Source organism: Malaya genurostris, chromosome 1, assembly GCF_030247185.1.
Source record: "Malaya genurostris strain Urasoe2022 chromosome 1, Malgen_1.1, whole genome shotgun sequence".
Taxonomy (NCBI): Eukaryota; Metazoa; Arthropoda; class Insecta; order Diptera; family Culicidae; genus Malaya; species Malaya genurostris.
Window position 1 is genome coordinate 58,754,784 of NC_080570.1, and position 25,717 is coordinate 58,780,500.

General features: G+C 38.6%; 3 protein-coding genes across 8 annotated transcripts in view; all 3 read left to right on the forward strand.

Annotated features, from left to right (window-relative positions):
• The window catches only part of LOC131440172 (T-complex protein 1 subunit alpha-like), a 33,091-nt gene extending 16,182 nt beyond the window's left edge, over positions 1 to 16,909 (forward strand). For 2 of the 6 annotated variants that reach the window (XM_058611233.1, XM_058611232.1), the window contains 6 exons: positions 14,705 to 14,805; positions 14,870 to 15,369; positions 15,439 to 15,758; positions 15,812 to 16,267; positions 16,355 to 16,549; positions 16,606 to 16,909. Coding sequence is in view for 5 of the 6 variants with exons in the window: in XM_058611232.1 (XP_058467215.1) it covers positions 14,708 to 14,805; positions 14,870 to 15,369; positions 15,439 to 15,758; positions 15,812 to 16,267; positions 16,355 to 16,549; positions 16,606 to 16,731 (1,695 nt within the window). In the remaining variant the exon portion in view is untranslated. Of the gene's footprint in view, positions 1 to 38; positions 179 to 255; positions 286 to 14,256; positions 14,647 to 14,704; positions 14,806 to 14,869; positions 15,370 to 15,438; positions 15,759 to 15,811; positions 16,268 to 16,336; positions 16,550 to 16,605 lie in introns of those variants that run through there. The other 4 variants (XM_058611230.1, XM_058611229.1, XM_058611228.1 and 1 more) reach the window with 4 other exon arrangements.
• Positions 5,713 to 13,587, forward strand: LOC131439240 (uncharacterized). Its single transcript, XM_058611454.1, has 3 exons — positions 5,713 to 5,957; positions 6,041 to 12,126; positions 12,183 to 13,587. Exons 1-2 carry the CDS (start codon positions 5,713 to 5,715, stop codon positions 11,871 to 11,873), a joined length of 6,078 nt encoding a protein of 2,025 aa, XP_058467437.1. The 3' UTR covers positions 11,874 to 12,126; positions 12,183 to 13,587.
• Positions 16,910 to 21,888: 4,979 nt separating the features above from the next.
• Positions 21,889 to 24,640, forward strand: LOC131440173 (T-complex protein 1 subunit alpha). The gene is made up of 3 exons (XM_058611234.1): positions 21,889 to 22,091; positions 22,610 to 23,298; positions 23,357 to 24,640. The coding sequence occupies exons 1-3, from the start codon at positions 22,019 to 22,021 to the stop codon at positions 24,266 to 24,268; spliced, it is 1,674 nt and encodes a 557-aa protein (XP_058467217.1). The 5' UTR covers positions 21,889 to 22,018; the 3' UTR covers positions 24,269 to 24,640.
• The last annotated feature ends 1,077 nt before the right edge of the window (positions 24,641 to 25,717 follow it).

The following is a 25,717-nucleotide window of genomic DNA, read 5'->3' on the forward strand; positions in this document are numbered from 1 at the left end:
TGATGTAAATTCCACAGAATTTATGAAAAATACACTGAATTTCCTCGGCAAGTATTCGAAAGTTTATCAAAATTCATTGTTGCCTATATGCCACATAACATCCGTTTATGAATAGAAGATATAGCTAAGTGAACAATATGTGATCTTGCTGAAATTTCACTAATTATTTCTAAACTGAGTAAGTATAAACATGAAATGCACAATTCATTTCAGTTGAAGAATACCGAGATTCTAGAACCAGATTTTTATTTGTAGCTTGCTTATCACACCATATTATTTGGAAAGGTAATCTACAAATGGTTTAATCTTGTTCATAAGAAACAGGTTCATATTAAACGTTTCTTTCTACTTAACAAAACTTCCACACCACTCGAAAAACATAGTGAAGCTCAATCAATTTAGGCTGATGCTCATACTACGATTGTTGAAATGACATTGAATGTAAATTTCCTTCAACAAATTTGTGCGCATGTTCTGCGGATCGCCGTGAAAGACGAGATATTTTGGGTGCTAAACCAATTAGGTTTTGCACGATGACGACACAAATGAACTGATGAATGAATGAAGTTCATCTTTGACAGTTGCCGTGTACTTGTTTTGTTTTGCAACTGCAAGTTAAAATTGAAAAAAATGACGAAAAAGTGCCTGTTAAAAACGTATTTCACAGTGAAAATAACTAAAAAGATTGCCCTGCATGTGTTTCCAGCATCAAGGAGCGATATATGTATGCATCTGTTGAGTGTGAGCAATTTTTACATTCGAACGATGAACTTCTGATGAACTTTTAAACTGTAAACAAGTACACGTCGACTGTCAAAAAAAGTTCATTCTGTTCATTTTTGTGAGGTTATGTCATGTTCGTGCAAAACCTAATATCATTGGCAGGAGCGTTGCCAGGTAAAAATTTCGAATATCTTCAAACAGGGTTGCAAAAGTCTGTAAATTCGAAAAAATGTCTGCAGGCTTCAGCTTCTCTATAGCGGCCCTTACACGAGTCATCAAAAATGTCATTACTAAAAAATAATATCATTTTAATGAACGTGTAATGGTGCACTAATGACGAGATTTCTAACAAATAGCGGCCCTTACACGAACATTAAAAATGTCATTTTAAATAATGACTAACTAATGATGTAATTCAAATTTGTTTGAAATTTCGTCATTAGTGCACCATTACACGTTCAATAAAATGATATTATTTTTTATTAATGACATTTTTAATGACTCGTGTAAGGGCCGCTAATGTGAAATACATCATTAGTTAGTCATCATTTAAAATGACATTTTTAATGCTCGTGTAAGGGCCACTTATAATGTATGATAAGCTAAACTAACTTGGCGAGCCAAATGGCATTTTCAAAAGTCTGTAGATTTTAACGAAAGTCTGCAAAAAACTCGATTTTCAAAAGATTGCAGCACTATACGAAATCTTTACAGACAAATCTCCGTTGCCAAGTCATTTTTCCAAAAATCTATTCGTCGCAAAAATCACGAGAATTATTATCATTTTTAATGATCACTAAGTAATGACATTCCAAATTTGCATGGAGAACTCGTCATTACTACACCTTACACGTTCATTCAAATGACATTATTTTTTAGTAATGACATTTTTAATGATCATGCAAGGTCCGCTAGTCAATTATCAGTATTTTAGGAGAACATATCACGCGTTTTTTTATAACGGACAATAAGCCATCCATCAACATTCATTTTGAAGAGTAATTTTAAATGAGTCGGCACTCGTTGAAAGTAAGTCATAACAGTGAACGTTAGAGAAAAATTTTCTCTTTCGTCTGGTGTTAAATGCAATTTCTTTCAAAAGAGTAAGGTGGCTTAAAAGGTTTATTTATTTATTTGTGAGCAGGGAAAAGCCCGGTGGAGATGAAATTTGGCAATCTCTCTCTCCAGCAGGCATAAAACCTCCTCATTATTTATATCAACAGATTACAATGATCCAACAGATACATTAGGCTTAACACTAGAATTAAAACTAACAGTTAAAACTAAATTTATAACACTATAACTAGGTTGCTTATTGGCTATACGAAATCGGCAGATTTACAGACAAATCTCCGTTGCCAGGTCATTCTTCCAAAAATAATACAATAAGCCATCCATCAACATTCACTTTGAAGAGTAGTTTTGAATGAGTCGGCACTCGCTGAGAGTAAGTCATAACTAGAGTGACTATAATCAGAGTGACGACAGCTGTTCGTTTGGAATGACAGCTACCAGTTCCAATCGAGCAAACGACCTGTCAATTCAATGTAAAGCTAATGGAATGTTTTGAATTGTTGCCAACATTACGGATGAAAAGTCGTCACTCTGGTTATAGGCACTCTAGTCATAACAGTAAACGTTAGAGAAATGTTTTCTCTTTCGTCTGGTGTTAAATTCAATACTCCATTTTTCATAGCTCGCCTGCAATTTCTTTCAAAAGAGTAAGGTGACTTGAAAGGTTGAAGGTTATGGCCGTTATAAAAAAACGCGTTATATCTGCATTGTGGTATTGAGGTCATTAATCGGTATATATAAATATCGAGAAATCGGTATACCTGGCAACGTTGATTGGCAGTCACAGATGCAGCGTTGCCAGGTCTTTTACCCAAAAATTTGCATCTCGCGCAAAAATCTATCTGTACCATTTCTATTTACAATTTCTGCTAAATAGTACCAGGAAAATGTCACCGGGGCTCAATTAAGTAGAGATGCCATTTATACAGATTTTAACATCCTCATACAGATTACAGATTTCCTAAATTTAAACTTTTTCGTCTGAGCTATCTTTCAGTATCTGATGTAGTGACGAGAAAAGTTTATTAATCAAGGGAAAATTCACAATTTAAAGTGAAAATCTTTATGCTGATATGTGATGATCAACACTGTAATACATTTATATTACAATTTGAAGCTAATTCGAACTGATGTTCAAGTAAGTCATAGCATTACGTAACTTTATTGTCAGCCTAAGGCCACAGATAGAGTGAACGTGAGAAATCAGAGCCTAGATTGGTACTGTCCGAAGCGAGTAATGCACTTACAGTAAGTCAAAAGAATCCTGTCAGAGTGAAAGCTGCGTAGATTTATCGCTTGCACTCTAACAGAGCCCCTTTGGTTTGCTGAAAGTATGTTTTCCGCTTTTGGTCTGCTAATATATGAGATATCATTAAAATCATTTCATTGTAGACATTTCATTTTATTAGTGAATACAGATTATTACAGGGCAATACAGATTTTTCTGAAAATATATGGCATCTCTGCAGTTAAGTGAACAAAAAAAATCCAAGCAAAACCCAAAATCGGTATTCATCTGACAATTAAAGATATTTTAGGAGAATATATTTGTATTGCGGTGAAGTGATCATAAATCGGTATATTTGGTAACGTTGCACAGAATTAGGTTTTGCACGAACATAACATAACCTCACAAAAATTAACAAAATGAATCAATTTTGGCAGCTATCAGTGGTTTGTTTATGTGTTCATTACGTTCATTCTAATTTGAATACGTGTTAATAGATATGTAAACAAACCACTGATAGCTGTCAAAAGGTGAACTTGATTCATCGGCAGTTCATTGGTAGTTCATTCGAGTGGTCATCGTGCAAAACCTAATTAGATTTTTTATCGTGACGTCACAAATGAACAAGCATTTATCATTGACAGTTCAGTGGTACTGTTTACAAACAAGCTTAAACAAAAATCGAAGAACACGTCTTAAACAATCATCTTTACACTTTGCAACTAGTCTCTTTTATTTAATAAATTTCAAAAACAAACCGTATCCAATCGTGAACAAATGTTTTAAAACTCTATTTAGACGATGTGGACCGTAGATGGTCTCATCTAAATTGTTAACAAACAAACAAAAAATCGCTGTTTACAAACAGTGCTGCTGGACTGTCAAAATGTGTTCATTACACGCTTAGAAAAAGTTGCTCAGAGGTTGAGTACTAGGTACTCATTTTCAAATGAAACATGGAAACGTCAAAAATTGAGTAGTTATCATCAATGATATTGAGTAACTCCTACTCTAAATTTGAGTTTAACGCAAGAACTCGTTTTTTTGTTACTATTCGCAAGATCAGTCTAAAAGTTGTAATAACCATTTGTAGCAACAGGTTGTATTTTTTGTTAGTGAGATCGCGTATTTCGAGGGTGAGTCGCTCAACACGAACGGTGTTGTGTCTGCAAAAACCGGAATGATAAACTCCGTGTTATGCTTTAGAACGGAAACGAATATGCTCAAATGTACTTTATGAGGAATAAGTGTATGATTGGTGCCTGAGCATAACTGACATGTATGTTAATTTGCGATTGACACACTACTCCAAGCGACCACCACTTGATATAGTATTGAGTTCAATTACTTAATATTTTAATACAATACACTCAGAAAGGAGCAATTTTTTTGCAAATTTGGTATATGTGAAATAAAATTTCACTCAAAATTTGAGTGATAGTTACTCTATTTTTGGTACATGTACAAATAAAGTATTACTCAGTAAATGAGTAGATTTTACCCAAATATCATTTCCAGTTGAAGAACTCAAATTTGAGTAACTTCGGAGTTAGAGTTGTTCCACTTTTTCTGTAGATGAATAGCGGCCCTTACACGAGTCATTAAAAATGTCATTAATAAAAAATAATATCATTTTAATGAACGTGTAATGGTGCACTAATGACGAAATTTCGAACAAATTTGAATTACATCATTAGTTAGTCATCATTTAAAATGACATTTTTAATGCTCGTGTAAGAGCCGCTAATGAAATCTTACTCATTTTTGAGTAACTATTTTTAAGCGTGTTCGATTGAGGAGTGACGGTAAAAAACCTAACTCCGCACTATTGGTAGCACTGATGCCAGGCCATTTTTTCAAACGTTCAATGGTGTTCTCAAAAAGTTTGCCCGCGTTAAATGCTCCAATGTATAGCGGCCTTTACACAAAAATGCTCTGCCATCTGACACCGGTACGTTAGCACCAACCATTTTGCAAGTACAAGGTGGTGCCGAATAACATTGTCAATACTCCGATTTTAAAAATACTATTTGTTATCGGACCCATCCGAAAAGCGCTCACCTTACCATCGCACGTCATGGTCATCGAGGAACGCGGTTTGTTAAACGAAAAAAGGAAGAAAAGAAGTAAGTGACGCATTGATTTCCTGTGGGTGAAAAGAGCACACTCAGTTCGCTTAAGTTCATTTTGTTTGATATATTTGCCCGATTAAGTCGATTTACTATATAAGTAAAAGCTATATCTAAGGTAATTTGACGTTTCATGTGAATAATAGATTGTGCTTAAAATGAATTTATAAATAGGTTGGCTAGTGCTAATTGCTACAAGCGAAGAGTTACCTAACCTAATTTAAGGAGTCTATACTATAGTCGGAACACTCAGGCTCAGTGTTTCTAAGCCGACTGCTCGGTGAGGTTAGAAGACCGTAAGACTAACGAGGAAACTAAACGTAAGTCGATCAATTTCTTTAACTTAAAATACCATCAATGAAGTCTCTAAATTATATAAGTTTATACATGATACTTATCACTGAAAATTTATCGCAGGAATATTATAATCTCCCAAACCTAAATTCATCGTTTTTTATTACCGGAGATTATACATTCGGAATTAACCCTCTCATGCACGTTGACCAAATTTGTCAACATCTTATAATATTCGTTTACTGTACGGTACTAAATTGAGCAATGTCAAGTCGATCTAAGACGGGCGCGAAGAACGGTTCTAAGAAAACGCGATCGAATGCGATGTTAGATGTTAAAGGTGGGTGCGAAGTCCAAGTGGAAGATGGTGCGTGTAGTAGTGTGTCAGTGGTGGTCGAGGAAAACTCGGAGGCAAATAAGCAACCGGACGAAACTCTACCCGGACAAGCATGCAAGACATGCGATGGTCCGGACACCGACGACATGGTTCAGTGTGACGAGTGCGATAAGTGGTATCATTTTGCTTGCGTGGGGGTAACGAAGGAGATCGAGAACCAGAGCTGGAGCTGTCTCAAATGCGTTAAGGCAAAAGAGGTCCAGCGACGAACTACAATCCCCAACCAGAATCCAGCGCTAGTGAAGCAATTATCCGACCGCAGAAACGAAGAACCAGTAGCTACAGAGGATCAACAACTTCCGGTGCACCACCGTTTCAATCACCAAAAACGGATACCTCGTTCGGGACAAAGGCAGAATCAAAACAGTCAGTCACAGGAGCCTTATCAGTTGTTTCACGTATTTCCTCAAAATGTTCGTTGCTGAAATTGGAGTTAAAGAAACTGGAGGAGGAACACGAGCTCGAAAAACAGGCAGCTGAGAAGCGGCGTCTGTACGTTGACAGAAAGTATGACATTCTTAAGCAGTTGGCAAACCGATCAAACGTTGGTTCCTGTGACGGGTTAAGTCGAGCGAATGACGGTGTGGAAAATGGTCGAAGTCGAGTGAACGATTGGATAAAAAACGTAAACGCATTCCAAGATGAAAGAAATGAATCGAATCAGTGTTCAGAGTATTTCAGTCCTCGGAAATTTTCTACATTCATTGCTTCTTGCACTGCCAGAGAACAATCTAGTCCTGGGAATGAACAACGTTCGGAATCAAATAAGTCTCATCACGATCAGCAGTCGTATTCGGAAGTTTCTTGCAGCTACGTAAGAAATTTCAGTCAAAGGTCGATCCAGGAATCGGAAACACGAAATCAACGCCGTGAAAATAAGCAGCGCACCGGAACCGGTGGTAGTTACAATGGAAATCCCAACGATGATGAATTAAATCAATCGATACGTCAGTCACATACGTACGATAGATCCGGCTACAAGCGCGCTTCGATCCGCGGCCCATCTATTCCGTTTCAAAACCATTCAGTGCAACAGCATGCAGCTCCGCCGACCAGACAGCAGCTTGCAGCTCGTCAAGCGGTGTCGAGGGACTTGCCCACGTTTTCCGGCAATCCGGAGGATTGGCCGATCTTCTTCTCGTCGTTCAACAGTACAACATCAATGTGTGGATTCTCAAACGATGAGAATATCGTTCGACTGCAGAAGTGTTTAAAGGGTCGTGCATACGAAGCAGTGAAAAGTAGACTGATGCACCCGTCCAATGTTCCGGGAATAATTGGAACCCTTCAGATGATGTTTGGCCAACCCGAAGCTATAGTATGCTCGTTAATGAGTAAGATTAATGCCATGCCACCTCTGAAGGAGGAAAAGTTAGAGACTATCGTTGAATTTGCAGTGAGCGTACAAAACTTTTGTGCGACAGTTGATGCTTGTGGCCTGGAGGATCATCTCTACAACGTTTCTCTTCTTCAACAGCTGGTTAACAAACTTCCGTCGTCGATTAAATTAGACTGGGCGCGTCATCGTCGATCCGTCCCCAGGGTCAACTTGGCGACTTTTGGGAATTGGGTGTATTCTCTTGCTGAAGTCATAAGCACTGTTTCTATTCCTTCGATTATACAGGAGCCTAAGCTAGCTCGTAACGATGGTCGCAACAACAAGAAAACCAGCGGTTTCTTGAATGCACATCTTGAGTCTCCAGAGCAAAACACCGTAGATACACTATCAAATGCAAAGTACGCCGAAAAGACTCAACCCGTCTTCAGAGATCGTCTATATAACCCTTGTTCAGTATGCAAAGGCACGTGTAAGACGGTGGAGAAGTGCAAACGTTTTCTGGATCTTTCTCGAGATGGTCGATGGGCTGCTATACGTGAATTCGGACTATGTCGTACATGCTTACGTTGTCACAATGGAAATTGCAAGGCAAAACCTTCTGGCAAGAATGGTTGTACTGTCAGGCACCATGAACTGTTACACAACGATCAGAAAGCTGAGAGATCTGCGGCAGTTATAGCTAATCCTGTGAGCGTAGCGTCCACAATAACTGAGTCGAATCAGTCTCATGGATGTAATCTTCATCGTACGTTATCCTCCGCAGTACTATTTCGATATCTTCCAGTTGTGCTGCAAGGGATCAACAAAACCGTTCATACCTATGCTTTCTTTGATGACGGTTCTGAACTCACTCTGCTGGATAACAAGTTGGCTGAAGAGTTACAGCTTGATGGTGAAATTAGTCCACTCTGTTTACGGTGGACAGGAGGAAGAGAGCGTCATGAAGAGAACTCCCGAATTGTAGACGTAGGAATAGCTGGAATGAATAGTAACGCTACTGTGTACAATCTGCGTAATGTACGTACGGTGGAAGAGCTGCTGTTACCTCCTCAAACGTTAGACGCGATAGAATTGTCCAACATGTACCCACATCTCCGGGGTTTACCCATTAAATCGTACCGCGATGCGCAACCGCGTATCCTTATAGGTTTGAAACACACGCAAATCAGTTTGGTTCTGCAAATCAGAGAAGGTGGTATGGATCAGCCTATTGCAGCGAAGACAAGGCTGGGGTGGACCGTCTATGGCGGCTCTATCGAGTGTGTTTCCCGTACAGTGCAGTGTGCCTTCCACGAGCAACACCAAGACCAGCGAACGGAGGAAAGCATGCATCAAGCAATGAAAGATTATTTCGCTTTAGATAGTACCGGAGTATCGAAGCCGGATAACGTGCTTTTATCTACTGAAGATCGTCGATCCCAACACTTGCTGCAGTCTCTTACTAAATTTAGGAACGGTCGGTACGAGACCGGACTTCTCTGGCGGTTCGATCACATACGTCTCCCCGATAGCCGCGCTATGGCTCTTCGGCGTTTTCATTGCTTGGAAAATCGCATGAAGAAAGATCCAGGTTTGGCCGAAGCTTTCAACTCGAAAATTTTCGACTATCTAGCGAAAGGATACATCCGCCAGCTTTCACTCAGCGAACTCGCTCGGCCGTACCAACGAACATGGTATCTTCCTATCTTTCCCGTTACAAACCCAAACAAGCCTGGAAAATTAAGAATTGTTTGGGATGCAGCAGCTACATCTTACGGCCAATCTCTTAACACCAATCTGCTAAAGGGCCCTGATCAGCTCAGCTCCCTGTTCTCCATTCTTCTTCAGTTCAGGAAGTATCGGATCGGACTGACTGGTGACATCCGTGAAATGTTTCACCAGGTGGATATCTCTGAACAAGATCAGCAATGTCAACGGTTCTACTGGAGAGATGAGTCCGGAGAAATCGGTACCTTTGTGATGCGTGTGATGACGTTCGGATCATGCTGCTCTCCAAGCTGTGCCCAATATGTCAAAAACATCAATGCTCAGCGCCATTCTCGAGACTACCCGGAAGCAGCAGAAGTGATCATCAAGAGTCACTACGTCGATGATATGTTAGTCAGTGTCGAAAGTGAAGAGCAGGCCATTGAATTAGCACAGAAAGTAAAATTCGTCCACTCGCAAGGCGGCTTTGAAATTCGCAATTGGATTAGCAATTCGAATCGCGTCTTAGCAGCTCTGAAAGAAGGAAGTATTGCGGAAAAGAATTTGGATCTGACCTCTGAGATGGGTACCGAAAAGGTATTAGGCATGTGGTGGTGCACGACATCGAATACGTTCACGTACAGAGTTGGTTGGAGCAGACTTGATCGCGCGCTCTTGGAAGGACGTCGTCATCCTACAAAAAGAGAAGTCCTGCGAGTCCTTATGACGATATTCGACCCTCTCGGTCTAATTGCTAACTTTCTCATGTTCCTGAAAATTCTGCTGCAAGAAGTTTGGCGATCTGGTGTCCAATGGGATGATCCCATTGACGAATTGTCGTACGAAAAGTGGAAGCTGTGGCTAAAAGTTCTACCTGAAGTGGAGAAAGTGTCAGTCCCTCGCTGTTATCGAGTTCTTACTAGTCTCAGCGCTAGAATGGAGATTCAGTTGCATACATTCGTTGATGCTAGCGAGAACGGGTTCGCAGCTACTGTACATCTTCGATATGTCCAGAACGGCATGGTGGAATGCAACTTAGTATCGGCCAAGACGCGGGTGGCCCCATTGAAATTTACTTCAATCCCAAGGCTCGAGCTTCAAGCTGCTGTAATAGGTACACGGTTAGCACGAACGATTGAAGAATGCCTCTCCACTCCTATATCTAAACGCTACTTCTGGACTGATTCATGGGATGTCATTTGCTGGATAAACTCAGATCACCGGCGGTACTCACAGTTCGTTGCGTTCCGTATTAGCGAAATTCTCGAATTAACTGAAATTAATGAATGGCGCTGGGTACCCACCAAGTTAAACGTAGCTGACGACGCTACTAAATGGGTTGGTCGACCGAATATGACTCCTGAAAACAGATGGTTCAAAGGACCTGAATTCCTCCAGCGTCCGGAAGAGGAGTGGCCTAAGTTTCCAACCAGAAAGAGCTCAACCACAGCAGAACTTCGACCGAGTCTTTTACTGCATTACATAACTCCTGATGCCATTATTATCGTAAACAAGTATTCCAGTTGGAAACGGCTTGTCAACGTCGTCGCACGTGTTTATCGTTTTCCTGCAAATTGCCATCGCAAACAGCAAGGGAAACCAATCGTAACCGGTCCTCTCACAACCGAAGAGCTGCAGACTGGAGAGTGTTACCTCTATCGCCGTGCGCAAATAGAAGCTTATCCGGAGGAAATAGCCATATTACTGAAAGCCCAGGAATACCCAGAAGAACCACGCAAGCAAATACCAAAAAATAGTGAACTCTATCAGCTATCACCGGTACTTGATCGTTACGGAGTCGTAAGAATGCAAGGAAGAACGCGGCACTGCGTCTATGCTACTGAAGATGCAAAAAACCCTATAGTTATGCCACGTGACCACTACATAACCACCCTGATAATAGCATATTACCACAATAAATACCACCCCCAGAACCACGAAACCACCGTAAATGAGCTTCGCCAGAAATACAAGATCGCTAGACTTCGAGTATGTTACGCAAAGGTCAGAAGGCAGTGCCAGCGGTGTAAGAACGACAGCGCTGTTCCGTATCCCCCGATCATGGCTGATCTTCCGCCAGCACGAGTTGCGGCTTTCTCACGACCGTTTACGCATGTTGGCGTCGACTATTTCGGGCCAATGGAGGTTGTCGTAGGAAGAAGAGTGGAGAAACGATGGGGAATGCTAGCCACCTGCTTGACAATTCGCGCGATCCACATTGAATTAGTACACTCACTCAACACAGACTCATGCATTATGGCTCTCCGCAGATTTATCGCCCGTCGTGGTACGCCAAAAGTACTGTTCAGCGACCGCGGGACAAACTTCGTGGGCGCAAGCCGAGAACTTCGTGAGGCTGAGGGTACTATAAACCAGCAGAAAATTATGGAAGAGTTTGTCTCCACAGAAACCCAGTGGCTGTTCAATCCACCCGCCGCACCGCACATGGGCGGCAGTTGGGAAAGACTAATTCGCACAGTAAAGAAAAATTTAGCCTCTATATGCCCAACAAAGAAACCTACAGATGAAGTACTCCGCAGCCTTCTGACCGAAATTGAAAGCGTGGTTAATTCCCGTCCATTGACTCATGTACCAATCGACGACGAATCGGACCCTGCTCTTACACCGAATCATCTTCTGCTCGGCTCTTCAAACGGAACTAAGCCGTTATCCGTAAACGACAACAGCGGTTTGGCGTTAAAGCAAGGATGGCGTACCTCTCAAACTCTAGCTAACCAGTTCTGGAAGCGTTGGCTAACAGACTACCTGCCAGAAATCACCAGACGAACAAAGTGGTTCGTCCACACACGGCCAGTTAGGAAAGGAGACATCGTGGTCATCGTAGATCCTAAGCTGCCCCGAAACTGCTGGCCGAAGGGCAAGGTCATCGATACCTGCGTATCCAAGGACAATCAGATACGTTCTGCAACAGTGCGTACAGCGAGTGGCGTGTACGAGCGACCCGTGACCAAGCTTGCAGTTCTGGACGTCTTGCGTGACTAGATGTAGGCCAACCTGAGGTCGACATACCTGGGGGGAGTGTTATCGGACCCATCCGAAAAGCGCTCACCTTACCATCGCACGTCATGGTCATCGAGGAACGCGGTTTGTTAAACGAAAAAAGGAAGAAAAGAAGTAAGTGACGCATTGATTTCCTGTGGGTGAAAAGAGCACACTCAGTTCGCTTAAGTTCATTTTGTTTGATATATTTGCCCGATTAAGTCGATTTACTATATAAGTAAAAGCTATATCTAAGGTAATTTGACGTTTCATGTGAATAATAGATTGTGCTTAAAATGAATTTATAAATAGGTTGGCTAGTGCTAATTGCTACAAGCGAAGAGTTACCTAACCTAATTTAAGGAGTCTATACTATAGTCGGAACACTCAGGCTCAGTGTTTCTAAGCCGACTGCTCGGTGAGGTTAGAAGACCGTAAGACTAACGAGGAAACTAAACGTAAGTCGATCAATTTCTTTAACTTAAAATACCATCAATGAAGTCTCTAAATTATATAAGTTTATACATGATACTTATCACTGAAAATTTATCGCAGGAATATTATAATCTCCCAAACCTAAATTCATCGTTTTTTATTACCGGAGATTATACATTCGGAATTAACCCTCTCATGCACGTTGACCAAATTTGTCAACACTATTGATAGTTTTTATTTAAAACGACGGTGTGCATTTAAATTGGATTAACGTTTTGATGAAGGATTGACAATACTGAATATTGACATAAATATTGTCTCGTGTAAGCAGAGATGCTAGGTAAAAAATTCATATATCTTCAGACTGCGTTGCAAAAGTCTGTGAATTCGCTAAAATGTCTGCGGACTTTCATTTCTCTATTAAATTTGATACACAAAACTGGTTTAACAATAAAAAAACAGCGCGGCTATTCCAAAAGTCTGTAATTTGTCCGTTGACTTTTTCCTCGTCACTGCAATCAAATACAAATAGAATACCCAGACGGAAAAGTTTGAATGTTTTCTTTCTCACTTTTTGTGAAATCTGTATGAATCTGTATTAAGTTTGGGAAATCTGTACTCTGTATTAAGCATGTATGTCGTATGCGCATGTGAAAATCTGTATAAAACAGATAAATCTGTTATTTTTTAAAAATCTGTTCCTGACTAAAAATTATCTGGATTTGTCTGGGTCCAACTATACACAAGGAAATTTTGACCGGGTTTTATTTTCAGTGTGCAAAAAAACAAAAAGGTCTCACAACCTATCGAATCACCAAAATCATTAAGATCTAGTGAGATCTAACAAATTCTGGGAAAATTGGAAAAATCTGGTAAAATGTGTTAAATCTGGATCTGGTTAGTTAGCGTGTCTGGCGAAGCGAGAATAATCTGTCAACCTGGCAAAACTAAAGATCATTTTTATGTATTTTTGGAGGAGAATTCACTCATTGTCGAGCTCCAAAATGAGGTCGTTATCTACTTAAACTTTGACTTGATCCCAATAAAAATGGATAGCGTGCTTTGTTACGGCATAACACTTTGGGTAAATTTACAAGTAAATTTTAGGGTTTTGTCCCAAAGCGGCTAGGTAAGATGAAGGTCGTTTGTTTCGAAGGCCATTCGAAATTTAGACGTCGATTTTTCATGGATACATCGACGTAAACATTTCAAAAGGATCTAAAAGTCATTGACAATTTTTTGTCTGCTTTCTCTTTCAACTATCTTCGACTATTACACTAATCCGGAATTATTAGAAATAGCAAATATTAAGTAAGTACACGTAAGTAAAATTAAGGAGCTATTAACAGAAGAGAAAGTATACAACAATAAATAATAAATATATTAAACTTGTATATATATATATATATATATATATATATATATATATATATATATATATATATATATATATATATATATATATATATATATATATATATATATATATATATATATATATATATATATATATATATATATATATACATATATATATATATATATATATATATATATATATATATATATATATATATATATATATATATATATATATATATATATATATATATATATATATATATATATATATATATATAATTCAAATTGAGATCCTGTTTATATTTTATTATAAAGGTTTTAACAATTTAATCATGATTTTGCCCCATATTTATGTAAATTATTTCCTGGAACTAAGATACAGCATTATGTATTGGCGAAAAGTAAACGATATGTCACAGTTTGTTCAATTCATGCGGTTGAAACTTTGCGCGCCTTATTTTGGCACTGAATTTCATCTTAATGCTCGATCATACTAAACAGTTTAGAAAGCTTCATGCTACTAAAAATTGTATCCCGAATTGTTGACCATATTTTTCGATAATATAGAGAAAAAAAATGTGTTGCTGCGTTAAACACAACAAGAAATATTCGCGATTGAGTTCTACCCATTCTTGTACAGGGTATATCTGGTATATCTGTTATCTGTGATTCAAATAACTTTCCATCCGTCGAATTTCAAATTGGGTCTTAGATTCATTCAAAGTTAACTACAGGTTGAAAATAACTATCGACATGTCAAATTTTAATCAGGAGTTAAAATCATTCGCGTCTAAGCCTCAGACAAAGGGCATTGATACAAATAACACAATTCCTACAAGAAGCCGGAATAACTTTCTAAAGAAGCCAACACAACATCGAAAAATTCACAAAACACAATAACACGAAGGCCGGCGAGATGGACCAAACGTGGTCTTAGCCGAGAAAAGCTGTAAACAAAAAAAAAAAGGGCATTGATAAAGTGAGCGTAAGAATTATTATTTATTACGAATTAAGATTTATTTTTGTTTAATCAACAGATAATGTCACCAAGAGGACAATTACAATTCCATAATATGCTATGGAGGAGCAATATAGGTACACGTATTTCGATAAGAGATAACATCGATAAATACCGCAGGTAAACCTTTCTTCAAGACAAGATAAGCATATAAACAAAATATATATCTGCAAAAAAATCGTAGAGCTCATCCAAACAAGAAACCATTGGTTTTAGTGGACCTGATGTTCGTGGATCAAATACCTATTCCTGGAAACAACCGTGACAGAAAAAGACGAAACATTTGTGGGCCAAATTTAGTTGAATTGGAACACTATGAACATTTTTTCAAATTTCTTCAAGACGAATGTCAGGCAAATGTTGTATTTTTCGTCGATGGTCCCGATCGGAGTAACACCTCTAGCGATTTCAATACTGATCAGAGAAAACCTAAGGACCGCCGTTACGAAAACGACATAAACGTCATAGATATGCTGACCGCAGAAAACTTCCAAGCTATCAGAAAAATCCAGCACATTCCCACAGATCGAGTACTGATGGATTCTATTGAAACATTGGCAAAACAATATGGTACACTATGGCACTCAGTACAAAATAAAAGATATTTAGAAATAGCTAAATATGCTCAAGAAATGAAAGCAATCGCAGTTTTGGGCAAAAAATGCCGATTCATTCTTCTGGCGGGTAATAATATTCATTTCTATGGTTGCAGTTTTTAAGGTGATGCGAAGTTTACCTGTTTTGGCTTTTCAGAAGTAAACTTTTGGTATTTGACACATCTTGATGTTACATCAATGGAGACAATAGAGATAGACCCTGCGAATCTCGGACAAATCGGGCTTGAAACGCCAGAGAAACGTTGTTTAATGGCTACACTTCTTTCTGAATCATTTATCTTTAAATGGACTGCAACTAACATTCCTTATCTGCTAAAGTGTCTTAGTGTTCTGCAAGCACGACCTGAAAATATCGCGCGTCAGCAGTACTGTGATGTTGCTCGTACCTTATTCAAAGATTCATATTGTGATGCACTAGTGGAAGATTTAATCCAGTCATGTGAACAACAAAACTTAGTATATTCATTGAAAATTAGCACTCTCTACAATCCTAAATCTTATATTTTCAGAAATCAATCCAGTTATCAGTACAACCGAATAATTTATCAACTTGGGAATACGATATCATAAGCAATAGCATATCTATTATTACCATCATGCTGAATGATTATCGCTATTGGGATGCAAAGGGTGTAAAGTTTTCTGAGCTGGTTACGGGATTTTATGCTCGAGCAGCCGGCGTACTTTTAACTCGCAAACACCAACGTACCCCTCAGTCAAGACAATTATTCATCAAACAGACCCACGAATCATTTTTCAACTACCATTCATTAGACGTGCAATTTCCAGATTTCAAAATTATGAATTCGCAATTGGATGCTGGTACCGATCTTACAGAAGAAAATATAAACTATTTACAATTTGTGTTTGGCGTAGGAGATTTGCCTGTTGAACGAATTAACCGTCTGATAAATTTGCATACATGGAAATTGTTAGACTATATTACAGTCTACTTCATGCTTAAGGTATGATCAATCATGTATCAATTATGTGTTAGATTTAATTTGCCAACGAGCAACGTCAATTCGATTCAGATTATGTTATTTTTTCAGAAAAAAATTATATCATCCACAATCGCCGACAGTCTACTATTGGCAGTTGAAAATTATTCAACTCATAATGCCGAGCTCGATGGAATTCCACCCGAATTGGATATGGAGATATTTCACGTGACATTCATGTATATTCGCTGGAGGCATTATGTGCGGCAATCTCTCATTATATGTGGCATACCAGAAGCATTAATTGTGAGTTTCGTTTTATAACAGCCAATATAAATGAAAGACTTCATTTGTGATTACAGGATAATCGATGTCGTTTGGACGGTGTAAAAGTTCAAAACATTTACCAGAACCTCAGAATGCACCCAGAAGAAATCTATAAATATGATATTGGAGGTTTCGTCCAAAATGACCGGTTTTATGACTAAGAGTAAGACTGATTGTTCAGAGTAGACATCAGATATATTATTTTTATATTCATTTATCTCTCATTTCATTATAATATTTAATATCAACCTACGGCGTGACCAGTGACGTACCTAGAAACTGGACGTGACCTATCCATTTCAATAAATCTATATGGCAAGCAGTCCATAACTGAGAAAACTGAGTGTTTTTCAATTTTTTTACAGGATCAAGAGAAAATCAATTAGCATTAATTAGAATCCAAGTTAGTAGAAATCAATCTAGTCATCTCTTAGAAAATTGTTTCTCAACATGTGAATGCACTATATCTATCTCTCTTTAACTTATTGTAGACCCTGTCAACTTAGAGAAAATTCAATCTTCCGCACAGTATCACATTGAAAATATGGAAAATATGTCAATTGTATGTATGCGCAGTGCTGTTGTTTTGGCGCGTACGAACTTAACGTTTCGCCCACTTACATGCCTGAGAGCGCCATATTCGTAAAAAGTATGTTGCTTACGATTTGTTCATGAAATGTGAGAGCTGCACCTTACACGTTCATTAAAATGATATTATATTTTAGTAATGACATTTATAATGACTCGTGTAAGGGCCGCTAAAGACAACTAAAGTAATGACATTACTTACCCTTACACGTTCATCAAAAATGGCATTACTTTGCAGCAATGACACTTTTAATGATCGTGTAAGGGCCGCTAATAAAATAAGCAACGTGGTTTGCGTTGTTGGCAATCTAACGTTACCAATTTTACCTGACGCGCCATCTAAGTTTCATTATTTCAACCTGTCTTAGGATGACGATTGAGTTTTACACGGGCTCTTATGGGAAACTCATATAATTTCAATTATATTGTAGAGTCTTAGGATCTGTTACAAGAACTTTTCATTTGAAAATGAAAGAAAATTAATTTTTCTGGATTACAAAGTGTAATAGTAATGTATAGTTGAGGTACCCGTGACACCAAAAGCGCCACAATGATTATTCCGAAAAAATTCCGACTTCTCCAGCGTATGTCATTTTGAAATCTTCACTGAATTTCACCCTTATTCTTGTTTACGTCCGTATCGGCAGTACGACGAACGGGTACTTTCGAACGAATACGAATAAGCCATTCTTGTTTTCACTCGAATCAATTTGAACGCGACTCGTTTGCCACAAAACATTCAAATATCAGTAAACTTCTTCAAATAAATGCTAAGCCTTGATGAAATCAGTCCAATTCTTGTGATTAACCATATGCGAAACGCTAAAATGTATGGCAGTTTAACTTCAAACGATACGTGTATTCGAACATCATTCGTACCATTCTCTTTCACGGACGAATAGACGAAATGACGTGGTTTCGATTCGTCAGTTTTATGTTGCGAATCAATCGTTCGAACACATTGAAAAAAGTTTAACCGATTTCTAACAAATTTATTTTCGAGTCTAAAGGTGATTTGCAATCAAATCATAAATTTGTGTATTGCAGAAAACATTTCTCGGCTGATTTTCCAGAAGGCCGTAACAGCAAGTAACAGTTTCTCTTTGTTTACTTTCTCTTCTATTAATTACCAAGCGGTTTACACGTTTATCACTCAACTATTTGCATAGAATGATGCTCGAAACGTTCGACTTTCAAACAGAACTGTGAAATCCAAGAAAATCTTTTTAGATCACATCACAATAATCGAAAGAGAGAGTGAACAAAGAGAAACTGTCACTTGCTGTTACGGCCTTCTGGAAAATCAACCGAGATTTAGAAAGCATAGCAGTATAGTAAAATGCTGTTTTTTTCTGGCGAGCCTTCGAATATATGCGCGGTTCCAAGTTTTTACGCATCAAATTTTACATCCATTAGGTACTGGAAAATACGCCATGGGCAAATATGCTTTATTTTATATTAAATGCATGATTTTACTAATGTAATAAATATGAAGATTATCGAAAACATGACAAAATTGCAAGAAAAATGCAACATATTTTTCGCAGATAATACTGATCGGACTGCTTTTGTTACTTTGCACGAATTTTAATTTAATTTGAAAATTTCATTTACCGACTTGAATAAAATTGGCCCTGAGTACGATATTTATTTATTAACAGTTCGGCTGAAAAGTTCGTATCGTTTAATAGAAACACACATTTTTTTGCCAAAATTCGTTTTTATTATTCAACATAATTGCCATCAGAGGTGATACAGCGATTATAGCGATCTTCCAACTTTTCGATACCATTTTTGTAGTACGATTTGTTCTTTGCCTCAAAATAGGCCTCAGTTTCAGCGATTACCTCTTCATTGCTTCTAAATTTTATACCAGCGAGCATTCTCTTGAGGTCTGAGAACAGGAAAAATTCACTGGGGGCCAAATCTGGAGAATACGGTGGATGAGGGAGCAATTCGAAGCCCAATTCGTTCAATTTCAGCATGGTTTTCATCGACTTGTGACACGGTGCATTGTCTTGATGAAACAAAACTTTTTTCTTCTTCAAATGAGGCCGTTTTTTTTTTAAATTTCGTCCTTCAAACGCTCTAATAACGTTATATAATAGTCACTGCTGATGGTTTTTCCTTTTTCAAGGTAGTCGATGAAAATTATACCATGCGAATCCCAAAATACAGACGCCATAACCTTACCGGCCGATTGTTGAGTCTTTCCACGCTTTGGGTTCGGTTCATCGCGTGCAGTCCACTCAGCTGCCTGTCGATTGGACTCCGGAGTGAAGTGATGGAGCCATGTTCCGTCCATTGTTATATATCGACGATAAAAATCGGTTTTATTTCGATATAACAGCTCCAAACACTGCTCAGAATCATCAATTCGTTGTTGTTTTTGATCGATTGTGAGCTCACGCGGCACCCATTTTGCACAAAGCTTTCTCATATCCAAATATTCGTGAATAATATGTCCAACACGTTCCTTTGATATCTTTAGGGTGTCAGCTATCTCGATCAACTTCACTTTACGGTCATTGAAAATCATTTTGTGGATTTTTTTCACGTTTTCATCGGTAACAGCCTCTTTTGGACTTCCACTGCGTTCATCGTCTTCGGTGCTCATATGAGCAGTACGAAATTTTGCAAACCACTTACGAATTGTTGCTTCGCCCGGTGCAGAGTCTGGATAACACTCATCAAGCCATTTTTTGGTATCGGCGGCACTTTTTTTCATCAAAAAGTAGTGTTTCATCAACACACGAAATTCCTTTTTTTCCATTTTTTTCACAATAACAAAAGTAGCTTCACTCAAAATGCAATATCTCACAAACTAATAATCAGACAGCTGTCAAATTTATACACGTATCTTTTGAAGGTTGGTACTAACTGAAAATGGTATGGATTTAATTCTAGTGGCGCCCTCTCAAAGAAACGATACGAAGTTTTCAGCCGATCTGTTATTTAGCATTCGTCACTTCCTTGATGCTTGGAATCTTCCTAAAAATACTACCTGCGCTGCTGATCCTTCTTTTGCACAGGAGTCGCGTACGTACACGTTCGAGTGAAAACAAGAATGGCTTGTTCGCATTCGTTAGAAAGCATGTGTTCGTCGTATGGTCGATACGGACGTAAGCAAGCATGATGATACAAAGTCAGCGAAAAAAACAAGTCAAATAACAAATGATAGCAAAGATTTGTAATTACAACTAAAATCTGTACCAGAAGTGATAGTTTAAAGTTGGATGGGCGTTGTTTTTATGCATGTGCGATGTTTAAAATAGTGATTGATTCGAACGTAAACGGGAATACGAATTTGATATACTTTCGAACGTATCGCATACGGCCGTAAACAAGAATGAGGGTGTATATAGCATTTAAGACGCCCCTATGATCAAAATATTATCAACGTAACCATCTTTTTTGCACCGGTAGCATTCGACTTCTTTGCTCCGGAAAATGCCGCGTTTTCACTACACTTCTTTGCTTTGTTTCCTCATCCAGATGACGACATTTGGTAAATTCCATCGTGAGATTCTCCTCATTCTCCTTTTCCGAATGTGACATGCAAAAGACAACCTGCTTCCACTTCTGCCATGGAAATGATGTCGCAACCGCCTACCGTCAAGACGCTTAACATTTCACGATAGAGATGCATCCGACAAGCGGCTCTTTTTCGTTCAAAAACGCACTTCAGTGCATTCCAAACTACTTTCGGAGTGGCCTTGTCCTGCAGAGATGGCATTTCACCACAGAGATACACGCTAGAGTCAGATTTTTGCCACACCGAGGATGAAAAAAACGAAGCACCGCACAAAGAGGAAAGCGCACTTCTTCTCAGTGTCGAATAGACAGCATTTGAGTGTGTGCTTGTGGTTAAAGCAGCTGGCGCGAGTGAAACACATTTTCTTCGCATGAATCGCTCACACGCGCTCTCGTCTAAATACACCCAAGTGACCACTGGCGCGTGATGGAGAGCGAACACTTCTGTGAACTTCAATTAATAGAGAGTAGATCTGGCCTTGCTATGAAAAATTTGCAAGGAAAACCGAAAATTTTACGATAAATTGTTTTATTTTGCTGATTTTGCGTGTCCACGCTTCATCTACGAAAACCATACAGCAGAGTGCTCACCGGCGTGTACACCTCTGTGAAAGTATCTGCATCCACCTCAGAGAATTTATTAGCTAATGCTCTAGCACTTTGGTGCGATTCAGTGGAAGAGGTAAAAGGAAATAAACAAACGCACTCATGATGCGTGCACACTTACACAACAGTGGTGTATAAATGTGAAAGAGAAGAGCTCTCGTTGAAGTTGTCAGTGCGAGGGGAGAAATTTTGCTTGCTCTTCGTCACACAGAGGAGATAGACATCTCTGTTGTCCTGTACATATTCCAGTTGCGAGTCGTGGATTCTCGAGATCAAAATCGATTTGAATTTCCGTTCACTCTTTTGACTACTGATCACGTAACAGTTTTCTTCTTCCTTCTTCTGGATAGAATCGTCTGCTTGTTCCGCAATTTTGACCATATTGCCGATCTTCTCCTGTATACAATCCCACAGCACGTGGTCTTCCAAAAGTAATTGCTCTTGAAATGTTTCTTTTCTATTGAACAAAGAGAAACTGTCATTTGCACTTGTGTCCTTTTCCAATGTTTATCTCATTGGCAGTTAGGCCCTTTTGTCGTGGAATTATCGAGTTAATTATTCTTGTTATGGCATCCCTGCTGTCACATTCACAATTAAGAAAAAAAAGTTAGTAAGAAACGTCTGCCGCTGAACGATAATCGTAGTAGTTTTCTTGTGCTTTACAACACAATTTTCTTTATTGAGTATTCAAAGAATTGAAAATAAATACGATTTGAAGTCATGTCTACCGTTGCAAGTGCATTATCGTTAGCGGGAACTCGAACATCCGGTGCCCCGGTTCGAACCCAAAATGGTAAGCTGTATTTTCAATTCATTCAAACATGCGGTGCAAAAAATCTGATTCGAAACGAACGCAAATACTATGAAAAATAATCACATGCTATTAAGTTTCGGGAAAGTGAACCTTTTAAATTAGAAAATCGTTCCAGTTTTGTAGCAAGTCTCGTTAATTACGCTTAAAAATGGCATATATGCTTAAATGCGGTGTTTCAATTAGATATTCTCGGTAATTTAAAAGAAAAGTAATGTTCATAAAACTCCCACACACGGCCCGTTCATTGCATGCTCCACGTTTAAAAATTGTGCTGCAGATATTTAGTTTAATTTTATTTGTCTGAAGGTATTCTACACTCATTTTGACTATAAAAGAATTAAATAATGTTTACGTTGAGTAAGAAAACTAAAAGTTTTCACTCGAAGAAAACAGAAATGAGTCACTAGCTTTGTTTTGAGGTTAGAATTTAAAGAAATTATCGTTTGCTGCTAGCTTTAGTCAAACCGGCTGAATGTTTCTTTTTACTTTTGTTTTAGTGATGGCTGCATCTTCTATCGCAAACATTGTGAAATCTTCATTAGGCCCCGTTGGTTTGGATAAAATGTTGGTAGATGATATTGGAGATGTCACAGTAACTAATGACGGTGCTACTATCCTTCGTCTCCTAGAGGTAGAACATCCAGCTGCTAAGGTTCTTTGTGAATTGGCTCAATTGCAAGATGAAGAAGTAGGCGATGGAACTACTTCTGTGGTTATCATAGCTGCTGAACTTTTGAAAAACGCCGATGAATTGGTTAAGCAGAAGATTCACCCGACATCGATCATTGCCGGTTATAGATTGGCGTGCAAGGAGGCTTGCAAATACATTTCGGAACATTTAACAGCTCCTGTAGATGAACTTGGTCGCGAGTCATTGGTCAATGTTGCCAAAACATCTATGAGTTCGAAAATTATTGGAGCAGATGCAGACTTCTTTGCTGCTATGGTGGTGGATGCGGCACAGGCAGTCAAAATTACCGATCCCCGAGGAAATGCAATGTATCCCATTAAGGCTGTGAATGTACTGAAAGCTCACGGTAAATCGGCACGAGAGAGTATCTTAGTGCAAGGATACGCCTTGAATTGCACGATTGCCTCACAGCAGATGCCCAAAAAAATTGTTAACGCAAAAATTGCTTGTCTGGATTTTTCACTGCAAAAAACCAAAATGAAAATGGGCGTTCAGGTAAAGCGAATTTCTCAAATCAATGTTTAAAATAATGTTGGAATATTGTTATCACTAGGTCCTAATTACTGATCCAGAAAAACTGGAAGGAATTCGGGCGCGAGAGTTGGATATAACAAAGGAGAAAATTGAGAAGATTTTAACGACCGGCGTAAATGTCGTTCTGTGCAGTGGTGGAATCGACGATCTTTGTCTGAAATATTTCGTGGAAGCCGGAGCTATGGCAGTTCGGCGTGTGAAGAAATCCGATTTGAAGCGAATTGCCAAGGCGACGGGTGCTGCTTTTCTGACTTCATTAACGAACATGGATGGCGAAGAGAGCTTTGAAGCCAGTTACGTTGGTGAAGCTTCTGAAGTAGTACAAGAGTTTGTTTGCGATGATGAACTAATTTTAATTCGGGGTCCCAAAGCACGTACAGCAGCCTCTATAATTCTTCGTGGTCCTAATGATTTCTATTGCGATGAAATGGAACGTTCTGTCCACGATGCTTTGTGTGTAGCAAAACGTGTGCTGGAAGGTAAAAAGGTCGTGGCAGGAGGTGGCTGCGTTGAAGCTGCACTCTCAATATATCTCGAAAACTTTGCTACATCTTTGAGTTCTCGAGAACAACTAGCCATCGCCGAATTCGCCAAGTCTTTGCTGGTCATTCCCAAAACATTAGCTGTAAATGCCGCGAAAGATGCCACTGATTTAGTCGCTAAACTAAGAGCTTATCACAACTCAAGTCAAACGAAGCTTGACCATGCGCATCTTAAGTGGTACGGTTTGGATCTAATCGAAGGAGTCGTGAAGGATAACAAAAAAGCAGGAGTGCTTGAACCGGCTATGTCAAAAATAAAATCGCTGAAGTTCGCAACTGAAGCAGCAATAACCATTCTGCGTATCGACGACATGATCAAGCTTAATCCAGAGGAAAAACCTGGCAAGAACTACGGTGACGCATGCGCCGCTGGTGAACTGGATGGTTGAATACTAATATTTATGAAAGATCCCCTTTACCTATCACTCACTTGCTTAATGCGTTCTATTCACAACTCGTTTCCATTTAACATATTAGGCATAAGTTGTGCATCTAATATTTTTTGTTTCTTGTCACGGGATTGTATATGTTGCTCTGCAATTTCTCTTTAGAACGCCAATCAAACCCGGCGAATCGGAAGATTTTAAAATACAATTTCAGAGCTAACAGTTGCCCCGATGCAAATAAATTTCTAAAAGGGTATACATCTTAGAAGCGTGTTCAACGTACTAAGAGTTCGCAACCTCACAATTCTGACTGCTCTTCGCCTTTGTTTTTGTGACCTATTGATCATTAAAGTGTACCAAAAAAGGCGCAATAAATTTGTTTTTTTTTATTCTAACATACCGAACATTTTGAATGATATAATTAGTCTTTATTTACGCGGGCAATACGTACCGCAAAACTTCGGAAATCCGCGTGAAAAAATATGACTAAACAATTTTTTTATGCCAAATGTCTTAGGTATGCTGGAAACGTCGAGATCTGGTATATCTATTCTGTATTTCGATCGAATCGAATTTTTTCGAACAAATGTAAAAATTTGCATTCTGTACTTCGATCGAGTGATGCTTTTGTATGGGAAACTCGACCTCGATCGAGCTACCGAATGTTAAATTTTGTGTGAAAAAATGTATATGTACTGAGCATCAATCTCGGTGTCGTTCTAAAGCTGGGGTTCCCAAACTATTTTGGGTCATGGACCCCTTTACTAAAATTAACTTAAGCCTCAGACCCCCATCAACAAATTCCTTTGAAAATTCAATTTCTTGCTTTTTTAATATTTATCTAAAATATTTATCAATCTCTGCGTATGGTCAAATAAACACAACTTTTTTAGCTTAATTATTTCAAACCCCAACTTATATTAAACAATAGGGGGTCGATTTCTAGACCTCGTTTACCCCCATAGTCAGTTTTCGTTTACGTCGACCCCCGAAGATAGGATATCGCCCCAAGAGGTCTATATCGACCACTTTGGGAACCCATGTGTCGTAACCAGAGTAAGACACACGTGTTTCAAGTTTTGAACTTGAGAGAAAATTTAAAATTTTCTGACTAGACCAAATACGTCTACTCGCTGTAAGTTTAGTTCACAGAATGATTCTAATTCTTAGGTATTAATTTCAGTTTTCCCTTTTCCCAACGAATTCATAATAAATCAGTTTCCATATCAACGAAGTATAGTTGTTTATTGGAAAATTAACGGTCACCATGGTAAGGCTAAATTTCCATTTACAGTGATATCAGTTTTATCGGTATTTTTATTAAAGTACATTTTTAATCTGGCGTGGCACTAACTGTGCAATTAATTATGTATTTTATTTTAATTATCTTAATGATATCGTTTACGTTGACCCCCGCAAAAAGGATATCGTTCCAAGAGGTCTATATCGACC

Bases quoted from the DNA above. Each gene is read 5' to 3' on its own strand.
- LOC131439240 (XM_058611454.1), top strand. From the start codon at position 5,713: ATGTCAAGTCGATCTAAGACGGGCGCGAAGAACGGTTCTAAGAAAACG. The intron at 5,958-6,040 runs GTGGTATCATTT...TTAAGGCAAAAG, and splicing joins CAGTGTGACGAGTGCGATAA to AGGTCCAGCGACGAACTACA.
- LOC131440173 (XM_058611234.1), top strand. From the start codon at position 22,019: ATGTCTACCGTTGCAAGTGCATTATCGTTAGCGGGAACTCGAACATCC. The intron at 22,092-22,609 runs GTAAGCTGTATT...CTTTTGTTTTAG, and splicing joins CCCGGTTCGAACCCAAAATG to TGATGGCTGCATCTTCTATC. The intron at 23,299-23,356 runs GTAAAGCGAATT...TGTTATCACTAG, and splicing joins AAATGAAAATGGGCGTTCAG to GTCCTAATTACTGATCCAGA.